The sequence below is a fragment of the Macrobrachium rosenbergii genome, chromosome 20 (assembly GCF_040412425.1).
Source record: "Macrobrachium rosenbergii isolate ZJJX-2024 chromosome 20, ASM4041242v1, whole genome shotgun sequence".
Lineage (NCBI taxonomy): Eukaryota > Metazoa > Arthropoda > Malacostraca > Decapoda > Palaemonidae > Macrobrachium > Macrobrachium rosenbergii.
In genome coordinates this window covers 31,774,785-31,798,883 of record NC_089760.1, presented here as the reverse complement: position 1 = coordinate 31,798,883, position 24,099 = coordinate 31,774,785, and the positions used below count along the sequence as shown (strand labels likewise).

General features: G+C 36.1%; 3 protein-coding genes across 26 annotated transcripts in view; 1 reads left to right on the top strand and 2 right to left on the bottom strand.

Moving 5' to 3' along the window:
* The window catches only part of LOC136849213 (FYVE and coiled-coil domain-containing protein 1-like), a 70,908-nt gene extending 70,518 nt beyond the window's left edge, over positions 1–390 (bottom strand). For both annotated transcript variants that reach the window (XM_067122393.1, XM_067122395.1), the window contains exon 1: positions 267–390. The gene's annotated coding sequence lies outside the window, so the exon portion shown is untranslated. The remainder of the gene's footprint in view (positions 1–266) is intronic.
* Positions 391–1,670: 1,280 nt separating this feature from the next.
* Positions 1,671–8,456, top strand: LOC136849211 (annexin B11-like). 2 transcript variants are annotated; one of them, XM_067122391.1, is made up of 7 exons: positions 1,671–1,808; positions 2,394–2,571; positions 3,350–3,522; positions 3,751–3,929; positions 4,916–5,089; positions 6,158–6,339; positions 6,990–8,456. In XM_067122391.1, exons 2-7 carry the CDS (start codon positions 2,569–2,571, stop codon positions 7,041–7,043), a joined length of 765 nt encoding a protein of 254 aa, XP_066978492.1. In that variant the 5' UTR covers positions 1,671–1,808; positions 2,394–2,568; the 3' UTR covers positions 7,044–8,456. The 2 variants fall into 2 exon arrangements, with proteins under 2 accessions (XP_066978492.1, XP_066978493.1); XM_067122392.1 differs by lacking the exon at positions 6,158–6,339.
* The window catches only part of LOC136849210 (uncharacterized), a 32,025-nt gene continuing 16,374 nt past the window's right edge, over positions 8,449–24,099 (bottom strand). For 7 of the 22 annotated variants that reach the window (XM_067122371.1, XM_067122376.1, XM_067122381.1 and 4 more), the window contains 6 exons: positions 19,855–19,898; positions 17,871–17,969; positions 16,548–16,705; positions 13,046–13,195; positions 12,678–12,750; positions 8,449–9,681 (listed from right to left, as the gene is read on the bottom strand). In XM_067122371.1, coding sequence (XP_066978472.1) covers positions 9,523–9,681; positions 12,678–12,750; positions 13,046–13,195; positions 16,548–16,705; positions 17,871–17,969; positions 19,855–19,898 — 683 coding nt within the window. In that variant the 3' untranslated portion in view covers positions 8,449–9,522. Of the gene's footprint in view, positions 9,682–12,665; positions 12,751–13,045; positions 13,196–14,489; positions 14,520–16,547; positions 16,706–17,870; positions 17,970–19,854; positions 19,899–24,099 lie in introns of all 22 variants that reach the window. The other 15 variants (XM_067122367.1, XM_067122374.1, XM_067122378.1 and 12 more) reach the window with 3 other exon arrangements.

The window sequence follows — 24,099 nt, the reverse complement described above, 5'->3', positions numbered from 1 at the left end:
TACCAAACCATAGGTATGGAAAACACTGATATGAGTAGATTTGTCCAACAACAAGGAAAAAGCTCAACAAGATGGGCCCCTCCGTCTGAAAGATTGCCCTAAACTAAACTATGGGATAGCCTAAGGTACGCTACTTGTCTTTTTTATATAAAAAAAATCTGCCATACTAGCCTATTACCAATGTACTTCCTTTCACTCTTCATGTAAGTACTGAGTGCAAGCGTAACTCAAAGTATCACAAAAAAAACTACTTTTCTTTATCTTACCTTCCTGTCAAACACTTATGATTAAACTCCCACTTTTTGTACTTCAGCTTCAAAGTGACGGAAAAGTTCAGGAAAATACAGGTTTCTCATAAGCAATATTGTTTCTATACGAGAGAACATATTAAAAGCAATGACAAGCTTTAATATAAGTGCTTGATGGGTATTAATATATCAATTAACTTCTGTCCTACGAATACCCTAAAAATACCTAAGTAATTTAAAAGTACACAAAAAAGCAAAAAAGTATACATTATGACGAGAGAAACCATAAGTACTTAAAAGTAAAGCATATTGTTTTCTCGCGAAAACCAAAACAAAGACGGGGCAAAGGCTTAGAGTTCTTCGAAATACCTAGATAACAACTCACATTTTACTTCTGAAGTCAAGTCCTCTCTATACACCTTGATCGTTCACAAGAAATTTCTAAGGAAAATATATTATTATTTAAAGGATTCTAGTAATCTTCTCTAGTCTCAGACTAACAGTAGTGTCTGTCGTATTTTTTATATGCAATATTTTTTAAATCAATGTTGCATAAATACTTGTCAATATGCTCTTCCAGTGGTTCTGTTATCAGCTGTGACGCTCAAGACTTCTGTGAGGTTAAAGATAAGTAAATTCTTGTATTATCAAAAGCATATACTGTTTTATACTCATTAACTTTTACGACAATAATTTTCGAATGTTTTGGGCATTTTCCATCGTAAGCCTAGATTATGTTGGTATTATATTTTTAAACCCATATGTAAAGAATCTTTTAGAGTTTGCCATTGTTTTGGGTCCAAATGAAAAACAAAACGATGATCAATTGCAATACAACATAACTGTAATGATTCGTCACTGTTACTGATAATTCAGTGGACACATCATCATAGCTACTAAATACACTTCATTATCAGCGTAAAAACACATCCCTTGATTAAATGTGTGCTGTAAATATAAAACTACTTATTTTAGGCTAAAACACTTTTTTTTTGCCTGTAGCCAAATAATTGACCATGACTGTCTTCCAAGAAAATCCCAAGAGGCGACCGATTTTCTAAACTTGAAAGACATTGTTACCCAAGGACACAGAGTAGAATCAGAAACAGCAAAATTTCGCTTTCCATCAGATTCTTAATTATGCTGAACAGATGAAAGTTTGGTAATAATTTGGTTACACGATTTGGTGACTGTTTTATTCCTCTACTGCCAAGCTTTACAGTTTGCTGCCTCCATTTTGTTTTCCTATTACAATTTTCATTCGTCTTCGGAATTAAGCCTCTCCTCAGTTTCTCAAATTTATTGTTTTCCTCACGTCTGAAACAGATAAGGGTTTAGGAAACCTTCTCACTGGCCAGTGTATGAAAAATACCTGCCTTATCTTCTTGATTTGTCATGCCCATTCGAACCTTTACGCAAGCTGTTTGGTTAGGGTTTATTTATCTTGTGACAAATACTTCTTTGTCAGAGTTCAAATCATGAGCGCATGAGGCACAACGATCCTCGATTCTCGCCACTTTAGTACGACGGAGGACACTTCTACGCCAGGGAGCAGCTATGGTAAGTCTCTGTCTCAGATTATCATATAACCAGTGTTTTCAAACTCTTGGGTGTCTATCAGTGGCTTTCCTGTCTGAGTTTAAGTTCCCTTACTTGGGGATATACACGCCACCACATTTTCTCTCCCTCTTTACAAATTTTTGCTACGTGGGTGCATGAAGACTGTGTGTTGTGGAAGCCTTTTGCACAAGGGGTTTATCATGATTCACCAATTTAGATGTGAATATGGCAGTGATCAGTGTCCTTTCTTTTCTTGGGAGCCGCCCAATGTTAGGAGAGCGGCTTAATTTTCAAGAAACATACGAGTGTGTGCGTATTGTCGTAAGTTCGTGTGTGTGCACATTCCATATATTTCATAATTAACTTCTAAGTACTGCATGAACAAGCTCACGCATAAATAATACAAATGTATTTGTGATAAGGAATATCTTTTATGCATGTGCTGTATAGTTTCAAGCAAACAGATAGAAAGATAGATCGAGTTTTGTCTGACAATACTGAAAGCGAAAAGCTGCCCTTTTTGCTATTTAGCAATCTGTCAATCGGTTTTCAGTGTTTCTCACCAGTTCTCCATTCTACTCTCAGACGAATAAGGTAACCACCTCGGACTTAGCTTTTGATGGTGCGAAGGACGCCGAGTGCTTGAAAAACGCGCTGCAGGGACTGAAACCAGACGAAAGATGCACTCATCGATATATTGTGCGGAAGAACAGCCCATCAGAGGCAAGAGATAAGGAGGAAATATCAGCTGGAGTACCGAATGGTAAGCATCTCAAAACAGTAAGAAGATGTGGGCAATGCTGATGCACAGTCATTGCCATCAGGTGTAAAAAAAATTAATTATATAAATAAAAAATAAGAACACAAAAATAATCGTTATATCGAAGGGTAAGTATCTCAAGGGCTTATTGGTAAGACAGATTATAATTACAGTCACGTATACATTATACTAAAAACTGCACGGTTGCAGAGCATTTTCTGCTTGTGGAGTAACGAAGGAAAGGCAAACATTGCAGATTCTACGGCAGTAGGGGGCAGTTGCTGACATGTAATTGCCTGTACAACATCTTTTATGTTTACATCACATATTATACTGTATAGTTTCTACCTTTCGAATGCACTCAATGCTACAAATGGACATACTAGACATTATATTCCATAGTCTTTCATAGCATTAAATGAATTTGCAGTTTTAGGGACAACGTTCGTCTCTGTTATGTTTTTATGATTATTATGTGTATGAAATGAAGCGAAATTAAGCCCTTAAATACTTAATTTCTAGTTTCAAAGACACAACGTTCTTTCGATATTTTTGTGGACGGAGATCTGGCGGTCAAGAAAGCTTGAAGTATAGAAGATTTCCAGCTTAATTTCTTTGCATACACACATCCTGAAGTTATGTAAAATTCATGTTACATTTGTCATCCAGACACACGACTTTGCTCGACTTATAGTTTCTCAATGAGAGACTGTTGCACCATTTATCGCAAAGTGAACTGGGATGGTTAGGCAGTTGATCTAATCTCTATGATTTCCTCCAGGATCTCATTGACGACGCGAGGCAAAAACTTCGCGGGAGGTTCAGGGATGTTGTTGTCGCTGTCCTGACCCCAGTACCCAAGTATCTTGCACAAGAACTGCACCGGGCGCTCAGAGGAAGAAGGCAGGAAGTCTTTCTGGAGGTCTTCTGTACTTATGATAATACCACCACTAGGTTAGTCGCTGTAAAGCTGGCCTGATGCCAGCACGTGTTCTTGCTTTTGTAGTGGCCCGTAACTAGTGAATCACATATAAGGTGCTTACATGACAAGGGATTCTTGAAGAGAGAGAGTATTCTTCTGTGACGTATCACAGCAGTGTTACAAACAACCGTTCCGTAAGCTGTTGGGCTGTGTGTGGTTCTCTCATGTGAATAACACAAACTTACCCTTTTATCGTACAGAGCCATCAAGGAAGCCTACTACGAATCATATGCCATAACACTGGAATCCGCCATAAGAAGCCAGCGTCTAAATGACTCTCAGATGCTGCTAGAATCACTTGTGTCCAACGAAAGAGACGAAGAAGACATGGCCATACCAGAGTTGCCACAGAGAGTTGCCAGGCAGCTTTATCAGGCAGGTAACGAACTGAAATTTAACCTAAATGAGTGGTATTTTCAGAACTAATAACCTTCTGAAACTGCAGCCATCGAGTCTGAAATTTTTCTGATTACGGCTTGGCAACCTCACAAAATGTTTGCCAGGAAGACACCCGATACAGATAAAATTAAATCTTTTTAATTCGTTCCTTGCTACAAATTTGTATTGTGCTTGTTTTAGACCATTAAAGCTATTATTTTCCTTGTTATTATCATTATTATTATTATTATTATTATATTTCATGACACTTTTCAGCAGATACTCATGAAATTTTGCAGAGAAGTCATAGTCCCCTAATTATTTTGACTCAAATGATTGTGGCGTCTTACAAATTGTATTCATGACACTACAGTGATGTGCTAACTGCCCACCTCAAAGCAGTGAGATTTGAACAGAAGAGAACCAAGAAACAATGAAAATCTTGACCATAATTTTATAAATAGCATTATTGCATTAGAGGTCAATGACGGAATAGACGTAACACACAATTAACGTGAAGTCGGTTCCTCAACGGTCGTGGAATGTCCCTCCTATAACGGCCCAATGTTGAAAAAAATCTATGTATTTTGTAGTGATAGGCAATGAAGTGGCAAAGGGTCTTGACAAATTAAACGTATTGATCTCAGGTGTTTGTTTTACGGAGGAAAAGAACGAAGCAGGTATGAATCCTGTACAGACTAATGAATGTCTGAGAGGAAAAGCTTAAATTGGACTTGGGAATCTCATTCTGAACACATTTTCTATTATGGATACCTAGTACAAAAGAAAGGAATTAGAATCTCTTTAAAATTCTTTAAAATATTAACAAGAATTTTAGACTCAGGAAATCCCTCTCTTATGATGACTGTGTTGTGGATGCTCTCACGAAAACTAGGTCTAGGGGGTAAGGATGCTGCATTTATAACCATTTTTCAAATCACACCTAGTGACAGAGGTAATTTCATCAGTGCATTGCTTCATTTGCAGCAGGGGGAACAGAACCGGACAAAGGCGAACTGAGGCGCATCTTTACAACGTACTCTTACCAGACACTGAGGGACATATTCCAGATGTACTGTGAAGTGGCTGGAAAACAGTTGGAGGATGTCCTGAGAGGGAAGGCGGAATCGGAAGAGTTCTTTGGGGGATTATTGACAGCCTGTAAGTAAGCGTTTCTTTTGTTTTTTTTCAGTATGAAGCCATAGTAGGTCAAACTTTCCCAAAATACATTGCACCATTGACCCCTTTCTTGCGCGCTTCCTATAACAAAGGTCCTTTATTTCCAATACATCTCTCTGCCCTGCATAGGTCTTCCCCTCCTCTTCCCTCCTGATACCTCTGAATTGTACTTAATCTCACCAATCTACCATATTCCATTCTCTCCACATGATCAAATCATCTCAAAACACTCTGAGCCATCCTTTCACCTGCTCTGTCAGGTTGGTAAGGTAAAAGGCATTTATGTCCAATGATTATCCTACAGTAGGGTAGCTAGATATTCCTTGATTGGTTGCTTTCTTAACTGCAGCTAACTGGTAGGTTCTTACTAACTGAGAGCCCTGTTATCCTTAACTTATTACCTCCAAGTACAGTCAAGTGGCTTTAGCCTTTGCATTTTATTATTATTTCACACTTGAATTGATTTATTTATATTTGACTAGTGTAAACTGACTAAACTTGGTTTCCGTTATTTAGGCAAGCGTGTATTAATTTATTTGTGACAGTGAATTTGACAGTTATGTACTTATGACTGTATGACTGTGTACCTTTTTAGTTCCAAGTCAGTCACTGGTATAATCATATTCAATCTTATGACTGAAGAAAGCAGTTTATAAATTTAGATTCCTACATTACGCTTATGTTCATTTATTCTAATTTATGGCAACCTTCTAGTTTCCTCCCGATAAACTTGACAACAGTCCCTATGTGGTGTCTTGTAAACAGGAAATCTCGTCCACTTTTAGTTTTCCAATAGGTAATTTACCCTTCTAGTTTGTGTAGCTGAAATACTTCCCATAATCAGTGTATTCCAGTCTCGCATTCCCCTGTATTACAGTCTCCTGTATCACAGCTATTTCATCCTCTTTCTTTCCAGGTTATTCATTCTAGAATCCAATAATTTTCTTGTTTCTTACTCTTGAAAAACTAAACTTTCTTCCAGATCATTCAAGCCACAATCTAATTGTTCGCTTCTGTTCTTTATCCTGGAAAATTAAACTTTCTCTCCAGATTATTCGATCCAAAACCCAACAGCTTTCTTTGCACGGGAATTACGCTCCTCCATGGAAGGCCTGGGAACCAGAGACCGACAGTTGATCAGACTGGTCGTGACCAGGAGTCAGGTGGACATGAAAGCAATAAAAAATGAATACAAGATGATATTTAACCGAAGTCTGAAGAAAGACATAAAGGTGGGTTGGCCATCATTGGCAGGTTTTCGTAAACAAGATCTGATTCCTCTTCCTGGCTTCAGAAGCCCAGACATAGGGTCAGACTACTTCCTGTTCCAAGGAAGGCTGTCCAAACAGTCACACTGTATGCATTTTTAAACACCTGTTCATTGATTTACCTTTGTGCATCTCACTGCTAAACTTGCACAAAGTACCCAGTATTAGTCAAGAAATTAAAGCTGGTAGGCTAAGAAGAGAGACACAGATAACATAAGACTTACAGGAATTCTGGAAAGTGGTGCTTTCGAAGTGGAACCAACAACTAGACTTGTTTATGAAATATCAATTTCGCTGGCTCTATAAACTTGGATTTGTTAATTTATTTTATAGAGGATTTGTTCTCGAAAGTTAGTAAGGTAGAGGCTAAATAACAATAGTGAGCTGCAATGTGGTTAACCAGAATTTTGTAGTACTTTGGAAGACTTTGAAAAATTCATGCATACACCCTCGTTTCAAATTATTTAGCGAAGAGGTAGGGAAACTTCCTGTGATTTTTGCTGTCGAAATGAACATCGGTATCCGAGTCTAATCGTTACTCATTAAAAACTTTATTAAATTACTCTCGTAATCAGTTTGATAGATGCTAATTGTATTTAAATGATTATTTCCAGGGTGACACACTTGGCAACTATCGAAGAATTTTGCTGGCTTTGGTGGACTCTTAGATGAGAGGACATCGATAAGTGTTACAGTCGAGCACAAAAACAAACAGATAATATTTTGAAGTTATGAGCTACTTGGCAACTCTTTTTTTTCAGTGGTAAGCTATAAGGCGTCTTAAATGTCATGCACAGTTGACTACAAAAACCCACCAAATAATTACGTTTCCATAATTGTATTATAGCGCTGCAGTATAAGAATTCAAGCTGAACAACAAAAATTCAGAATCAAATAAGATAAAAAAAAAGACTGAAATTTTACAAGATTTTAGAGATTGGTCTCACAGATGTAGTGAATTGTAGGTTTGCCAAAACATAAGTAGAACCACATTTCAATGAATTACGATTAATATCATAGCAGTAGGGGGCCATTGTAATGTGATTTTTAGGGTTTTCACGACTCCAGTAAAAGTAATCGGAAATGGTTATATAGCCATCTTCATTGTGATCATGGGCAAGGCGGGCCTCTTCTGGAAGGTGCCTAACAAGATATTGACTACCCCATGAAGATCCAAGGGCACTTGAGGGGTTTCGTAAAAGAGCAGCTTCGTGCAATTTAGAGGTACAGCTCACAGACGTGGATGATGACAGCCATCTAGCTTAATTATTACTTGGTTGACTATGTTTCATTAGCCGTTGAGAGATACGCTGGCTGGAATAGATTCTGTCCCTTTGTATAAACTGATTGCAGTGCAGAACTGGTCCTAACGCTTTCAGGAGTAGTACTGCAGCACCTGTGATCCATGCAACTTACAGGTCTAATAAGTGTTCGAGGAGAAGAAACAGTGTTCTTGTCCTCCCCCACTGCCTCCTCTCGTAAGAATTCCGCGCTCCTGCCCTACTCAGCCTTTAATATTGGTGCTTGTATCATCTACATCTTCAACAGCCAGGAAAGCTACTGCTCTCTCACCCGCTCCCTAATCTTTTTACCTACAAACACTCGCCCTTGCTATCATCAGAGCTGGTAGCTTATGTATAGATGACACGCTCGTTCAAACACCGATAGAAGAACATAAAATTGTAGACAACTTTTCTGGACTGAACGCCGATGATATCTTCATCATCATCACCTCTAACACCATGCAAGCATAAGGACCTCTGTGCATTTCCCGTGCTTTCACTTCCACGAATGTCCACTCATCTCCAGCCTCCCGTCCCATAGTTCTCATCGAATTAGGTCTAGATCTTCCAGCTCTGTTGGTGCCAAGAAAGATTACCAACCGATACTATCACGTACTCTACTCCCAGCGTCTATGCGAAGGACATGTCCAAGCCAGCCCCATCTCCCTTTCATCTTTAGTTCAGCTACATGTAAAACTTCTGTAACTTCCTGTATGGTACCATTTCTTATTCTAATTCTGCAGAAACGAAAAAATCATGTAAGCAAAATTCCGATCAATAAAACGAGTTCTGATGCTATTTTATGCTTCTTAATAAAAATATATTTACAGTGTCTCCATGGGATGACTCAAATATGATGATGGAAAATACATTGTTTGGTCTACAAAGACTATTGAAATAATTTAACCTACACTAGGTATTTTGCAGAAAGAGGAAGGAAGATATACTCGGACTAAAGACACTTCTAATATACCAATTTCTGATATACCATAGTATCTAGCTTAGATATATAATAACTCTTTTGAAATTTGATATCCCTTGCAATGACATATATGCTGCTGCATATAAACTGCAGGTGGGGTGAAAATAACAGAAATTCAAGAAAATACATAGAAAAGGCAAAAATGGACTATATGTCTATATATACACACAATTGAAAATATTATTCAATCTCTTCTTCAGCATCAAGACAAGAAGTGGTGTTTCAGTAACAACATTCCGGTTACCAGATGGAGTTTATTAAATAAAAAGCTAAATATCTAAGATGTTTGTTACTCTCTATATTGTCTTGACTGTATTCCTTCACCCTCGCTGGCTAGGCCCATTTGATTATGGGGTTACTAGTCAATAAATCTGATAAATTGTGAAACTGTAAAAACTCCTAGGCTTATTATATCATAGCTTACTCATTGGAAAGGTTCTAAATTCTGGGAAAGAATTTTTGCGTATTTTACAAAGGCCTTGGTTAAAGGTTTCTTAGTCTGAAAGGAATTTGTTTAACTACTCTACATGAAGGTACTTTTGTCCTAAGATAACCGTAAAGGAGGTATCTAAAGTCTTTAAAAATTAAGTAGGACTATAAGACTTTTATACAAAAGTATCTCAATGTTTAAAGACTTCCTCTGGGACTCCACTGAAAGTATTCAGTCTCTGAATAATGATTTTAACGCCATTTATTGTCTTTCTGTAAGGCTTAAAAGAATCTCATTGGTTATCAGTAAGATTGTAAGGCAATCCATAAGTAAAATAAGGTAATGAAAGGTATAAGAGACCTAGTGAGAACCACTGGAATCAGACAACAAACCAAAACGGTCATAATTTATCGCTATTTACATATGTACTGATCAACGCCGTAGAAACATATCTACGACTTGTCTGAGCTGAGCTCCACTGAAGCCGTGGTCGAGGCTTCGTTGCTGGCTTCGTAAGAAGATTCCTCGAAGACGGCTGTAGGTGAAGTCTTGAAGCTTATGGCATTGGTCGATTTTGTTCGTGGCTTCCCGCTCTGGTTCGAAGGCGAAGACTGAAATGTAATAGAATTATTAATTAAAATAAAAAAAAAATAATTCAAGGCTAGGTCTAGGATACGCATTCTTTCAAGGACATATAATGCTTAGTTCTGAACTTCAATTAATTTTACCCTTCTCATTTTTCTTATCACTATTCTTCTTACTATTATTAATATGGAAAAGATGAACTTGTCTGGCAAGTTTCCACAGAAAAGATGCGGTTATGAATAAAGGGAAGAGAATAAAATGATGAAACTACATCTAGTTAGTAAAATAACCAGTAATAAAAAAATATCTGTTAATAGTTATTAAATTTATACTAGTGTGGTCTACAATGTCATTCATGTCTGACATACATGTCAAGACGTGTCTCTTCATTACCGACCAGTAATGATCATTTATCATGTCTGCACTGTAAAAATATACGGCTGAATAAAGGCAATATTACAGAGCACGGTTCTTTTGTCTTTTAGCAACTTCCCGCCAAAATTCCGACTAAGTATCCAATAATTGATTGATTTTTACCCATGACCTAGCTTTACCAATCAGCCTAAACTTGTAAAAGAAATTTAGTTATCTGAGTTTTCGCTAACACGTCATTACTGTAACAACATTTCCCAGCTTCGATTATTTATTGGAGCGGGAGTATTTATTAATGTTGCGTCAAATATTGATCAATCATTTTTTTAATAATGTTAGGTGCCATTTTTCTTAAATATGTACGTATATCATGTTGGCCTCAGTGATAATCTCAAAATTGTTTGTCTATAGAAGTAGGGAGAAATCATGTCAGGCTCACAGGTAAAAGCAAGCTGGTTAGGTCTAAGGTGTGATGGGTAGAAGACTGCAACGGTTTCTCCTTAGCACTTTAAACTTGTGGTGGGAGAAAACGCATGAATTCCCTATCAAACTGAGAAATTTACAGTTCATGTCTTTTGGTAATTTATTCTTATTGTCTTTTTTCCCATTGCGTTAATGAAATTCCCTTTAATTAGGCTATTTGGTCTCCTTAAAAGTTGGGTGACTATTCTGAATGTGACGTCACAAAACAAAGAAACCCTCTGGTGCTATTACTCCTTGGTGTCTGTACCATTCTTGGAAGTTTTTTTTTTTTTTTATCTAAATCGCAGTGCATCTAAAATACAGATTAAAGTGAGGCAAATCGAATACAGTCCTCAAGAAATACAGTAAATCAAGATTTATCATATGCAAAAACTGTCTACTGTTTACGAATGTAATCAGCGAAACAGCAAATGATACAAGACCACAATCATTCTCTCATAGCGCCCAGCAGTTCAGCAAGGAGGACCTCGAGACGCAAGAAAACCTCGAAAACGTTTCAAGTTCTACGAACTTTCAGCCTTGTATGTAGGGTTAGTTGAGGTACTCATCTCTACACTATCTATCAGTCTAGATGAAGCCAGCCTTGTGCTGGCAAGGGTCTTGGTTTTCAGCAACTTTAAATCTCTACACTAATGTTTTGGGTTACCATATATACGCTCTTTTTGTACAGTACATTCCTCACCTTCCATGGGCGGGAATTATATATCTCTGTTCAAGACAGCTGGCTCTAGGTGATACTGCGCCATTACTCAGCGGGCAAATTAACCGCAATGCTGCACAGTATGAACTTAATTAAGTGTACAAGGTCAGTGAATGCGTAGAATAATATGACACTTGTGACAGGAAGAGCCTGATGACAAGTGGTATGACTAACCATTTCCTACCATTCAGTTTTCCCGCCACCACAGAAAACCTTTAGTCACGTATACTATGCGGGTAATTTTGTGACAGATGGTACTGTACCATAGTTCAGTGTGCCAGATTTCCACACTACCGATTTGTGCACCCCTGCAGATCCTTTCCAATTTTGTAGTAATTGCTGTAAACGATTTCCATGATATTCAAGACTTTGACTAATACTACATGATAGTTGTACACACGTCGTTTTGCTATGTATGTTGTCTTGTTGTAGGGAGGCAGGGGAGGATGGGGAGGACAAGTGGTGGTGAGGTCCCTATGCCAGGTCAAGGTCTTGCTGTATATTAGGTGAATGGAAGGTTAGTTTACAGTGCCTCCATGATGAAATAATATTTCACGTTAGTCTTGATAAAAGTTAGTAGCATTCATATAATCTGACGGATTATTTTTGACAACCGAGAGTAAGAAATGTTTACAAAAGCATATTTTATATGCTTTTCATGATAGCTTCCACATTATCATCATCATCACCACTCATCCCCATCTACGCTCATTAAGAGCAGAACAGGGAAACAAGACGCAGCATAATCGAATAGTTTATTTGTAACAATAAAAAGAAAGCTCCGCATGATCCATTGCAATGAAAGATGAAAAAAGGCGTTAATTAGCAACTCATCTAGGATGGAGGAAATTTGCACCCATGCCGTGGGATAAGAACTACACTTCTACTTACCCGATCGCGAAGCGCCTGCAAATTTCGTCTCATCGGAACGGAAATTTCTACGTTTTGACAACACAGCGGCACATATATGCCAGAAATGAATGACAGCGTAACAATTGAACCGTATTAGCGCAGGGACTTGACGACCTACTGTACACTTACGCGCTGTATGACTTAGACCCATTCTTCTTTGTACTAGTGAAAACGTTATCACAGATAGTCTTGATGAATACAGGCTTCATGACTTAGACTCATGAAGCCTGTATTCATCAAGACCATCTTTAATAACGTTTTCATCGGTACAAAGAAATATAGGTCTAAGTCATTAAGCGCATAAGTCTAGGTCGTCAAGTCTCTGTGCATTCTCCTTGCAAAAAATACGGCTCAAATTGTTACAGTCTCATTCATTTCTGGCATACATGCGACGCTGTGTTGTCAAAACGTAGAAATTTCCGTTCCGATCAAACGAAATTTGCAAGCGCTTCGTGAATACCTGTGCCTATATGTACCGATGAAAATGCAACTGCAAACTACTGAAAGATATAAGGCAAGGAGGGGGAAAAAAGTTTATCTTACACTTTCACTCACAACATTACTGTCGGCGGATGAGGTCTTCCTCATCTCCAGGGATTTGGCCCGATTGGTTTTCTTTCCTCTGTACCTGAAATTATAAACAAAAGAATAAACAAACAAGAGAAAAAAAGATTCTTTATTCAATACAAAACAGTCTCGTCTAATTAGTTAAATCCTTAATTGCGAGCATGAAAACTGAAAGACATTTATTGGCGATGTTATTCATTACGTGACATAATAATTGTCACGAAACAGGAAACTGACACAAAAATCAACGAAAATAAAATAATTGCATGATGTCGAACTGACTTTACACCAGTCTCAGAAATACTCGATTTTAGTCTAGAGCCAAGAAACTCTGGAATCAGTCCAGGAAACATTACCTGGAACGAGCTTTTCTGGAAGCGGAATCGTCGTAGGAGTCGAGAGCCTCCTGGTCTAATCTAGGAAGCGAATGGACCCCAACGGTCTTCCTAATAGGACCTTTTCTTGGGTCCAGGATGCGCTGGGAAGGACGGATTCCTGATTGACCGCTGCGATAAACGGATAATTATGAATAATTTTTTATATATATATATATATATATATATATATATATATATATATATATATATATATATATATATATATATATATTGAGGCATGTAAACGTGGATATTTACGATCTTTTACAAGGAAATTCGGAGACCTGCATTTCCCTACAGAAATTAGCCGCTGATGTTCTGTTACTGTCGACGAAAGTTGCGTCCCCCCTTTGTGTAAATATGTTGTCATTGAAGTCTTTGATATAATTGTCTTAAAATTTCTTGCCACCAAAATTTTTAACATACTTATCTAAAACTAGGATGCTAGAGAAGTTTTGGATGTCTTATTAGTTTTCAGTACCCTTAACATGCCTGTTTGTAGTTTGTTGTCAAAAGTTCCACAAATGCAAAGTTAAAACTTGTCAACAATAACTTGGAACTGGACTTTGTTTACGTAAATCCCTCGATGTATAAATATGTCTGTGGTTTTTCTTATAAAAATGTGCTGTCATTAATTCTACCGTTACATAAACCTTATCTATTAAGATTTTCATTTATTTGAAGATCACACTGTATTTCAAAATGCAGCAGACTTTTTGTTAGCAATATAATGTTTTATACTTACATATAATCTAAGAATTTAATGTTCTTAGAGGCTTTTGTGGTACTAATTTTGTAAGTCAGATGAAGGGTTTTAGACATGGCAAAAGAAAATACTAATTATTGGTTCTGAAATTATCAACAATGTTTTAAAGGTCGATTTATTTAAGAAAAACTTCCAGATTACTTCAAATTTCTACCGTCTACAAACACCATGCAAGTAATCTGGTCACTGATTTAGAATTATGGTTTAAAGAGAATTACTATTGTTATGAAATAGTTTAATCAAATCACTGAATCGCACCTCCAGACTTTCTCACGTCTGGGTTGAAAGGTTGGTCTTTAAACGAGTAGTAGAAATTGGAGGGGATTAGCTAAGGACCCTGTAGTACTCTAGACAGGAGAAAACGGACTGAACAGAAAACGGGAAAGCACTGCAGCTGGTGGACGAAGGGACGCTGCCAAGAGGTGTTAGTGCAGCTTACGGTACAGTTTTATAGTGCACTCACTGTAAGGGGTACTTCCTTCAGATCACCCTAGCAGCAGCAGAAGAAGAAGAAGGATGAGGGGTAGGTGGAGGAGGGGGAGGAATAGAAGAAGCAAAGAAGAAGATGCAGAAGTTGAAGAGCAAAGAAAATTGCTTTAGTCATGCAAAACGAAGCCACAGAAACTATAATGGAGGTAACACGTCTATACCATTTACCTCTCAAAAGGATCCGCACCAAGGAATGATCTGGTAAAGGAGGAAGACAAACATCTACGTTTTAAAAGGATGAAAGTTTAGAGTATCCTTAAGAAATTTAAAGCCCTACCGTGTCACTGTAGAGTAAAAAGAAAAAAAAATCACAGGTCTCTTTTCAAGGAAAATGAAGGCAAAATGAGCCAAGAAGTATGAAAGATTTTCACAGGGGAAAATTTAGATATTTGTTCATTTGTTTTCAATTATAAAGGAACAGTAAAAGATTATTTAACTAAGTCTAAAATATGCTTACGAATACATCATCAAAAACACTCTAGTTTCAGTCCTTCTTGAGAAATGATGTCCAAAGCAAACCCTAAAGCGTTAATTGGACTAATAAAGACAGGATAATTATTCACGAAGAAAAACTTCCAATTTTCATACCAAGGAGAAATGACTGAAAAAATTTTCTTTATTTCTGGAAAGTGGAAAGAATTTGGGTTACACTGATATCAAAAGGGTCTTTACTTAATTTCACGGTAAAGAAAGCTAAAATTCGGTGTAATATGGTAAAGCTTAATGCAGCGTCGGAATTTCCTTCCATTTTTCTTGACGATCTGATGTCAGTTTTAATGATCCACCATTCTACGCTTCTCAGACGCCTGTGAGTCTATCTCTCCCTCTCTCTCTGTCTTCGTGGCGAACCACATTGCCTATCATTATATACTACGAGGAATAAACACTCGTACCTCCTTATCCAGCTGCATCGATTCTTCCTTCCGAGAACTGAAAGCAGGGCTTTCGCCTGACAAATTATCACTTAGATCAAAGGGGAACGTTGTACACAAAAGAAAATATTCCATTTAATCATCTCATCGCGTCATTCCTCATTTTTATTGTCAGATTAGTTGTCTGTGGACACGAAAGAGTCGCTTATGCACGAACTCACAACACACGAGGAAAATAAGAGGATCGAATTTATAATTATAAAAGTTGTATATATGTATAAATATACATTATAAATATATATTATATATATATATATATATATATGAATTATATATATATATATATATATATATATATATATATATATATATATATATATATATATATATATATGTGTGTGTGTGTGTAGAGAGAGAGAGAGAGACTTTGTTGGCTGTTTGTGCACCAAGGAAAGGAAGTCAATGACCAGCTGGCGAATAATTTCATTTAACGCCACTGGGGCAGGCAACGTAGTGCCCATATCTAGCCCAGACCCAAAAGAACCAAGGGAAAAATGAAGGAAGAGGAACATTTTATGTTTATGTATTTTGTGCTGGACATGTAAGCTTATTGGCACGCACAATGAACATAGGTTCATTTACACATACAAATATGTGTATATGTATGTATTGTACATACAATGCATATATATATATATATATATATATATATATATATATATATATATATATATATAATGTATGTATTATATATATAAAAATAATATGTATTATATATATGTATATGTATATATATATATATATATATATATATATATATATACATATGTATATATTTATATACATATGTATGTATTTATATATATATATATATATATATATATATATATATATATATATATATATATATATATATATATATATATATATATATATATATATACATATATATATACAAAAATATATATAACTGATTGACGATTAGACTAGAGAATTGAATTTCAGCTTCAAATTCTGCTTGAGAACTGAAGTTTAATTATTTCTTTTAATTGTCAGTTGCATTATTCAAATATATCAGGTGAAAAAGTTATTATACTGTCATATATATATATATATATATATATATATATATATATATATATATATATATATATATTTATGTATATTATATATATATATATATATATATATATATATATATATATATTTATAAATGTAAACATATATTTAAAAACACTGCAAAAAAAATATACGTTCACAAACAAACATTCTATGTTTGCATATTCATCAGCAAACATTCAAACACCAACGAAGACAACACAGAAAGGCACACATCCCAAATATCTCAACTTACCTCCATTTCAGGCCTCCTGGAGAAGTGACGGGAGTGCCCCCTCCGAGGCCGCGATCCTGGTGAAGACTTCTTTGCCTCCAGAGGTGCTCCAACGACCTGTTCACTATGGAGAGGTCGCCGCTGTAAGCTTTGATGAGCTCCTTCAGGTGATAATACTCCTGTGTTGGGACACCTCTTTCGTTAGGTTAGGTTAGGGGAGGAAGTTCGTTGCTTTAGTCTAAAACATATCGCGAGAGTGAGTCAAAGGAACAATATTTAATTCTGATCTGCTCCGCGAATAGATTGACAGTTGATTTGCGCCTCTTTTGTAGGTGAATGTATGAGTTTTTTGTTCAATATATGATGAGTGTTTTATCTAATCTCATTTTCGGGTAGGTTTTTTCTTTTTAATGGACAGAGCACAATAGTGGTATATTTAAGTCATTATTAAGGTAATAACGGTTTTACAATTGAATTTGTTGAATTTGCACGAGGGTCACATGGCCTCCAACTACTGCCTAATCTAAACGATGAATTCTAATATTTTCGCAGCCTAATGAGGCCCAATATCTTAGGTAAAGTAGTTTCCACTAATATTTACTTCATGAAACAAAATAAACATCATAATTTTTCCTTTTACCATATCTAGTGCACGTCACAGACAATATGAGAATTTCTTAGGTTTTGAGGCAGTGGAGTTGAAAATTTAAGGTGTTTGCTTATTTAAAAGTAGCAGGGCATTCCCCAAATTTAACATAGCATTCCTCTGATGACAAAAGGAGCTAGTAAGATTATAAATTCATAAATGGAAAGATTATTATTTATAACATCAACTTTAAAATGCCAAATCAAATTTCAGCATTATAAGCAATCAATATTATCACGATAGCACAAGAAACATAAAAGTAACCAAGTCTGTTCCTTTAAAGACTGCTTAAACAGCAAAATACCTCCGACTGCTACATATGTCAGGTATGATCTGTATTGCTTCGAGTACATGAATCATGGTATGTCCATGAAACGATATCTAGAAGAGTCTGTCGATCTGAAAATAAAGCTTAAAGAAGAATATTAGGAATCAGGTGGCAGGATAGAGTGAGAAATGATACCATAGGGAATATTACGAAAGTTCCTCATGTAGATGAGATAATGATGGAGATGGCTTGGACATGTGCTTCGCAAACGCCTGGGAAAATAAGAACGTTACAGTGTCGGCTTGGTTCCAGTGGGCACCAGAAGAATTGGAAGACCTAGGCCTACTTGGATAAGAATTAAAAGAAGGGAGGCAAAACACAGAAAAAAGACTGAATGGCTGAATTTCGGGGAGGCCCTTTGCGTCATTACCTTTGACTGGTTATCCAGGAGCCAGCTCTTGTTCCTCAGATCTCCATAGAGATTGTTCCTCTCCCTTTCCAAGGTTTTGACCAGACGAAGCAGCTCGAACTGTGGATAATAAAAACGTAGTTGAGGAAAAAGTAAATCCCGGCGCTATTGGGAATACATAAGATTGACGACAAAGAGCAAGAAATGAATAGCTAATGGAAATTAAAAGTTGAATAAGTAAGTAAACAATCACTACAATAGAGGTATATAATTAAAGCTAACTCGTCATCAAGGTGTCTGACGAAAATATTGTTGAGAAAAATATGATCACAGGGCTTGTCATCCTTCTTGATGATCAAGTAGGCTAATGTGTATTTTGTATATGTACACACACACACACACACACACACACACACACACACACACACACACACACATATATATATATATATATATATATATATATATATATATATATATATATATATATATATAGTTAAAGTTGAGGGTGGGTTCTATCAATCCAGCAAACAGCAATTTAGTGCGAGGAGAAGGACACTTCTTTATTCCTTTCTGGGTGGTTTTTAGACACATGATCATTTTTAATTTTTTAATACTACGGTTTTTGTAAAGCAAACTTTTACTGGCCTGGGTTCTAATTTTTATATTCATTGTTTTTATAATTTTAAACTGAATTCTTTATCTACCCTTCTACAGGGCTTTCAGTATAACATCCGACTGGAACAATTTCCATAACGAAATCCTCTACCTCCATCAGTACTTAATTGACAACTGCTTTCCATCCAAACTGTTTCATAAACATCTCTACAAATTTCTAAATAATATTTTCCATCCAAAATGTGAAATACCAACCGTACCTAAATTACGACTATACGCAAGCGTCCCGCTCATTCATGATGAAAATTTCTATCGAGAATTACGGCAGATAATAAACAGGTTTTTTACCAGCAATTGACCTAAAGCTAATACCTTTTAATCCATTTGTCCTTATTCAAACACAAAGAGAGTCTTCTTCCTTTGATGACCTCGGGAGTCATTTACCTATTTAATTGCCCCAGATGTAACCTGGGGAAATATGTCGGCCCCACCCGCAGGTTGTTCAAAGTGAGATTGGATTCTCATCGAGGCGTGAGTTACAGAACGGCTGTTAAATTATCTAATCCACAATTCTCTTGCATACGTGAACATGCAAAGAAATGCAAAGTCGATATTAACTACAAAGATTTTAAAATCATAGGCCGAACTCCCAACTAGCAATTTTAGAATCACTTTTTATTAAACAACTTGTCCCCCAACTAAATACTCAGACCACCTCAACACCTCTATACCTCGTGAGTTCACGTCGAAGCTGAACCTGACCCGGACTGTCACTCGGTCTGTGCCTTCAGCACCACTTGGTAAATAAACACTCTTCCTTTTTAATGTACTAATAGTTTTATGTTATAATTTTATGTTATGTTGTTCCGAGTCTGTTTTTTTAATATCTGTTTCTTTTATTATCTAGCTTTGAAAATGGGACTAAACGTCTTGAAACGTCAGCAGCTAAATAAAGCACCCAGAAAGGAATAAAGAAGTGTCCTTCTCCCCACTAAATTGCATAAATTGCTATATATATATATATATATATATATATATATATATATATATATATATATATATATATATATATATATATATATTATATTTATATATATATATATATATATATATATATATATATATATATATATATATATACACACTATAGTGTAATGTGTTTTAAAAAACAACTAAAACATTTTTCCCTCCGGTTGTTGTCTTTATTGTCCCTGAGTTATCATAATAATATCAAGTACTCTTGTATAACTTTAAACTACCATAACGTTTATTTCGAAGTCCTGTCACAGAAATGAGATTCCCCCTCCCCACTCTTTCCTTAAGAGACTAATCTCCGATGGGCATATTTGTCATGTATGACAACTGTGCTAATAGTAGGCCTACTAACCTCCGTGTAGTCGTTCAGATCCTGGTCGTAGGCGAATTCTTGGCCTGTTGTGAAGAAACAACAGAATTAGAGCCAATATATGAAAGAAAACTTAGATGTTATGGAAGTGTGCAAGAGCGTTAAGTTTTCAAGTTTAGACGTGTGTAGGATAGATGAAAAGGCATCGAGTTCAGCAAGTATCTCCATCAAGTGCTGGAAAATTATTTTATATACGATATGAGACTTAATAAGCATAAAATGGGTATCCGATGGACAGCATAAATGGTAAAAGAAATCGAAGTTTTTAGACCTAACTAGAACTTCGGATAAGAAGCAAAACAATGAATGTACAATAAAGTAAGATGAGTAAGTTTTAGGCCCTATAAAGGATGTACTTAGAAAATTGCTTTATATTTCAACTTTACAAAATCTTATTGGCTTTAAAAAGAGTGAAACAGATCAGCAATGCTCTCTTTAAAAGATCATGCTTAGCCAGAATTCGTCAAGTCCTGACAATATCGTTTTAACGATCAAGTCTAGAAGTTTATGGCATTTGACGTCTGTTATTTTTTCTCATATGGAACAGAACAAATAGGCCATTAACTTGCTATGCAAGCTTCAACAGACTGAATTTGAGAAGAAAAAACTCATTAATGAGTTATGCCAATCTTTGGCATCGTGACTTTAGACGCCACCTCTCCACCTTGGGTAAACGTTGGCGTCAGGAAGCAAGAAAATTAACCCGTGTGACAACGACTATATATAACACTACAAGGAAGACATTCACCATTGTAATCTTTTCCCATTTATGAGTAGAAATAGCAACCGAGGAAGTCTACTTTTCCGAGTAGGCTGTATTTCGACAAGGTTTCAACGTCAGTATTTAAAGTAATATGAAGTTCATGATTTTGGTGTTATTTTTCTTGTAAGTATGAACTGGTCTGCGAAAATGCTGCATCTGATAAATAATATAACAGCCTGCATTGCAACGCTTACTAGATATAAACGAATTGGGCTCATGCCTTTTAAAGAGCACATCTATTCTCCCCCCTCCCCAACGAACAACAAACGGATTAAAGGAATGCAGGCAGCGTGCTCGCGTGCTCATTGCCGCGTTCTTTAGTCTCGTTTGTGAGTCACATGAGAGGTGGGGAGGAAGGTGCGTCGAAACATTCTTAGAGACAGTTCTTAAAACTGCCTTGATTCCCTTGGGGCGTGCTGTTGCATGATTCGATGATTTCGTTTATTCGCAAAAGCCACCAGTTGGAATGTAGAGAAAATAAACTTTGGCAACAGTATATAATATTTAGATTCATTGTTTTATACTTCAAGCTTATTTTATATGTATATATTTCTTGACATTTTACTTTTAAGTGTGATTATAGAGCTTAAAGGAATTGTGTGTAAGCGAAGCACTTTTAAATACTGGTTTGATCAAACAACAAAAATGCTTCGTGTTCTTCTCTTTTTCCACCCATTTTCTTTCAAAGGAAATTAAATTTTCTTGGAATAATATAAACACTATTTCAAACTACTTTCTGCCGATTTGTTTCATTTCCAGTGGTTCGTAATGAACAGGATTGACAGTTGTCAACGTTTTTTTTACGTCACTAATCACCTAATGGCCCATAAACTAGCCTACTCCTGATATGAGGGGTTGATTGTCAGGTTGCGGTGTTTGTGTATATGTCTGTGCGTGTGAATCGGAAACACGAATGTGCGTGCTTGCGTGCCAGTATAACCAACTGAGGAAGAAGAGGGTTGCTACCAACACACATTATAAACCATCCCCTCGCGGCTCTTTACTCGAGAGTATGAATACACCGACGGGAGGCAATCATTGTCATGATGGAATGTATACAATATCTCGTGAGTATTTGCCTTTACATGTTTGGCAAGAGGGAATGAAAATAAAATGAATTTTTGCGGTTAATGTTTATCCATTGCGATTATACTTATCAGCAGCTATAATATTGTATCTAAAATACGACGCGGTAGCTATAACTCGTGACGTCACGCATGCGTTATCGAGCTGGAGTTTCGGATTGGGTAAAGCAGCCACATATCGGGGAGCTACGTTAAAGTTGTAATTCTTCAGGGCGTAACTGGAAGAAATTATAAACATATAAGGTATACAAACAGGTCTTGGATATTCCTGATCCCTTTTTCGTGACTTACTAAAAATAGAATATTGACTAAGCTCGCGACTGGAGTTAGCCTAAGAATGGTGGTGTGTCAACATCAGTCCATTAGTCAGTCGCGTGATTGGGTCAATTCCTGTTATCTGGGGCTTATTCTTTAAGAGTATTGAATAACTGGGGCTCATTAATGAATACACGCATGCATATATACGGTACGTATATACCTGTATACATGCGAAGCAAATAGAGACAGTTTGTGATGGCCAATCATGGGGTGAAATTAGGCTAGAACAATATTAAAAGAATGTCCAAACTAATATATATATATATATATATATAATATATATGTATATATATTAATTTTAATTTTAAATGTATTTTATATCTAGTATTATATCTAGTATTCATATATACTATATATATATATATATATATATATATATATATATATATATATATATATATATATATATATATATATATATATATATATATATATATATACACAAATATATTATATACTGTGGTGCCTAAATAGTAGATATAAAACATTTAGAATTAATTAATACAACTGAAGTAGGCACTGTAGGATTCTTCTCCATTTTCCAGTTCTTACATTTTTTTAAATGTAGTTTAAGGCTTTTTGCAGGGTTTGCATCACTCTCTTTGTTCCCATTTTCTTCTTTCTTCTTATCTGGGTTACCTGAGGGCAAAGAACTTCCAGTCGGCTTTATAATAGCATGAAAAGTAAGCCATATGTGAAGTTGAAGGAGAGAGAGCTGCCAGTTTATATTGAGGGTTGTTGTGTACTATGTAAATTTTCCAAGAAACCAAATTTATACAGGCCATGGGATGTTTGAAGGTTTAGCTGCCAAAACCACGTTGATAGCCTTAACCACATCTAACCTAACTAACTTAGTGTGCCCCAATAGGGGATTTGATCCCTTCCCCCAAAACCCACAAAAAACCTAACCTAATCTAGAATGCCATGGTTGACCAGAGAGGAGTATGCGCCCACATACTATTTACTGCTGTAAGAGTGCTTAACCTCCCCTAGGAAACTATGCTCTAGCTAAGGGCCTTTGAGTCCCCCTCCTTAGGCCTAAGTGGTCCCTGTGAAAGTGCTCCTGAATTAAAGTATCCCAATCCGACCTTGGTTGCTGCTCCCATCCCTGGGTTACTGACGTTAATGTACCTTGCAACCAACCCGTATTGTTTTAATTATCTTGATTGTTCAAAGAAAACCATGCATTGGCAAGCATAGCCTTCATCATACTGGCTAGCACTGCTGTGAATTTAGCAACAGCTTGCTCGCCGTGGCTTGGTTGGTTTGGCCTGGTCTAGACCAGTGGTTCTTAACCTTTTTCAGTGTGTGCACCCCTTTCATAATTAGCAGTCAGTTCTCGCACCCCCTGAATTGCTGCAATAAAAAGAAATAAAAAAAAATACAAAGTTGATATGATGCGTATTGATAACAAAACCACATTTTTTAAATCTTCATTCACAGAGCTTACAGTTTTATTATTATTTTATTTTATTTCTATTTTTTGCAGAAAAAATAAATTGCGTATATAAAAATATACTGTGCTTTGTTTTAATTATTCATAGGCATCTCGTTCCCTTAGGAACCACTGGACTCTAGAAGTTCATATCCGTCTTCTTACTCTCACCCTATTTAAGGGCGGCCTTAAGGCAAGGGTGTGTATTAAAATAATTCATCTTAATATATCCCATCCAGCATCTGGGCACCACACTGATCGGGAATACAGAACAACAAACGTAGATAATCAAAAGGTTTCATTATCGCTGCTTGTTTTTGCACTCATCCATTAAACAGATGTGTTATTTTCCACGACGTGAAATTCCAGTGAAGTGAAAAATCCATGTGAATGAATATATAGAGTTTCAAATGGAACAATAAATTGGTGCCTTAGATATCGAAAACTCTTGTAAATGTTTATAGTGTAATTTCGTGTGTGTGTGTATTATATATATATATATATATATATATATATATATATATATATTATATTTTATTTCGTAATTTTCTTTTTATTTCGTACTCATAAATTTTCTTGGCGATAAAATCATTGTAAATATTTATACAAACGAATGTTATTAAAAA

What these genes read in the sequence shown, in the direction of transcription:
- LOC136849211 (XM_067122391.1), top strand. An exon ending in TGGGGGATTATTGACAGCCT is followed by an intron (nt 5,090 to 6,157) that starts GTAAGTAAGCGT and finishes CTTTCTCTCCAG; the next exon opens with ATTATTCGATCCAAAACCCA. An exon ending in GTCTGAAGAAAGACATAAAG is followed by an intron (nt 6,340 to 6,989) that starts GTGGGTTGGCCA and finishes GATTATTTCCAG; the next exon opens with GGTGACACACTTGGCAACTA.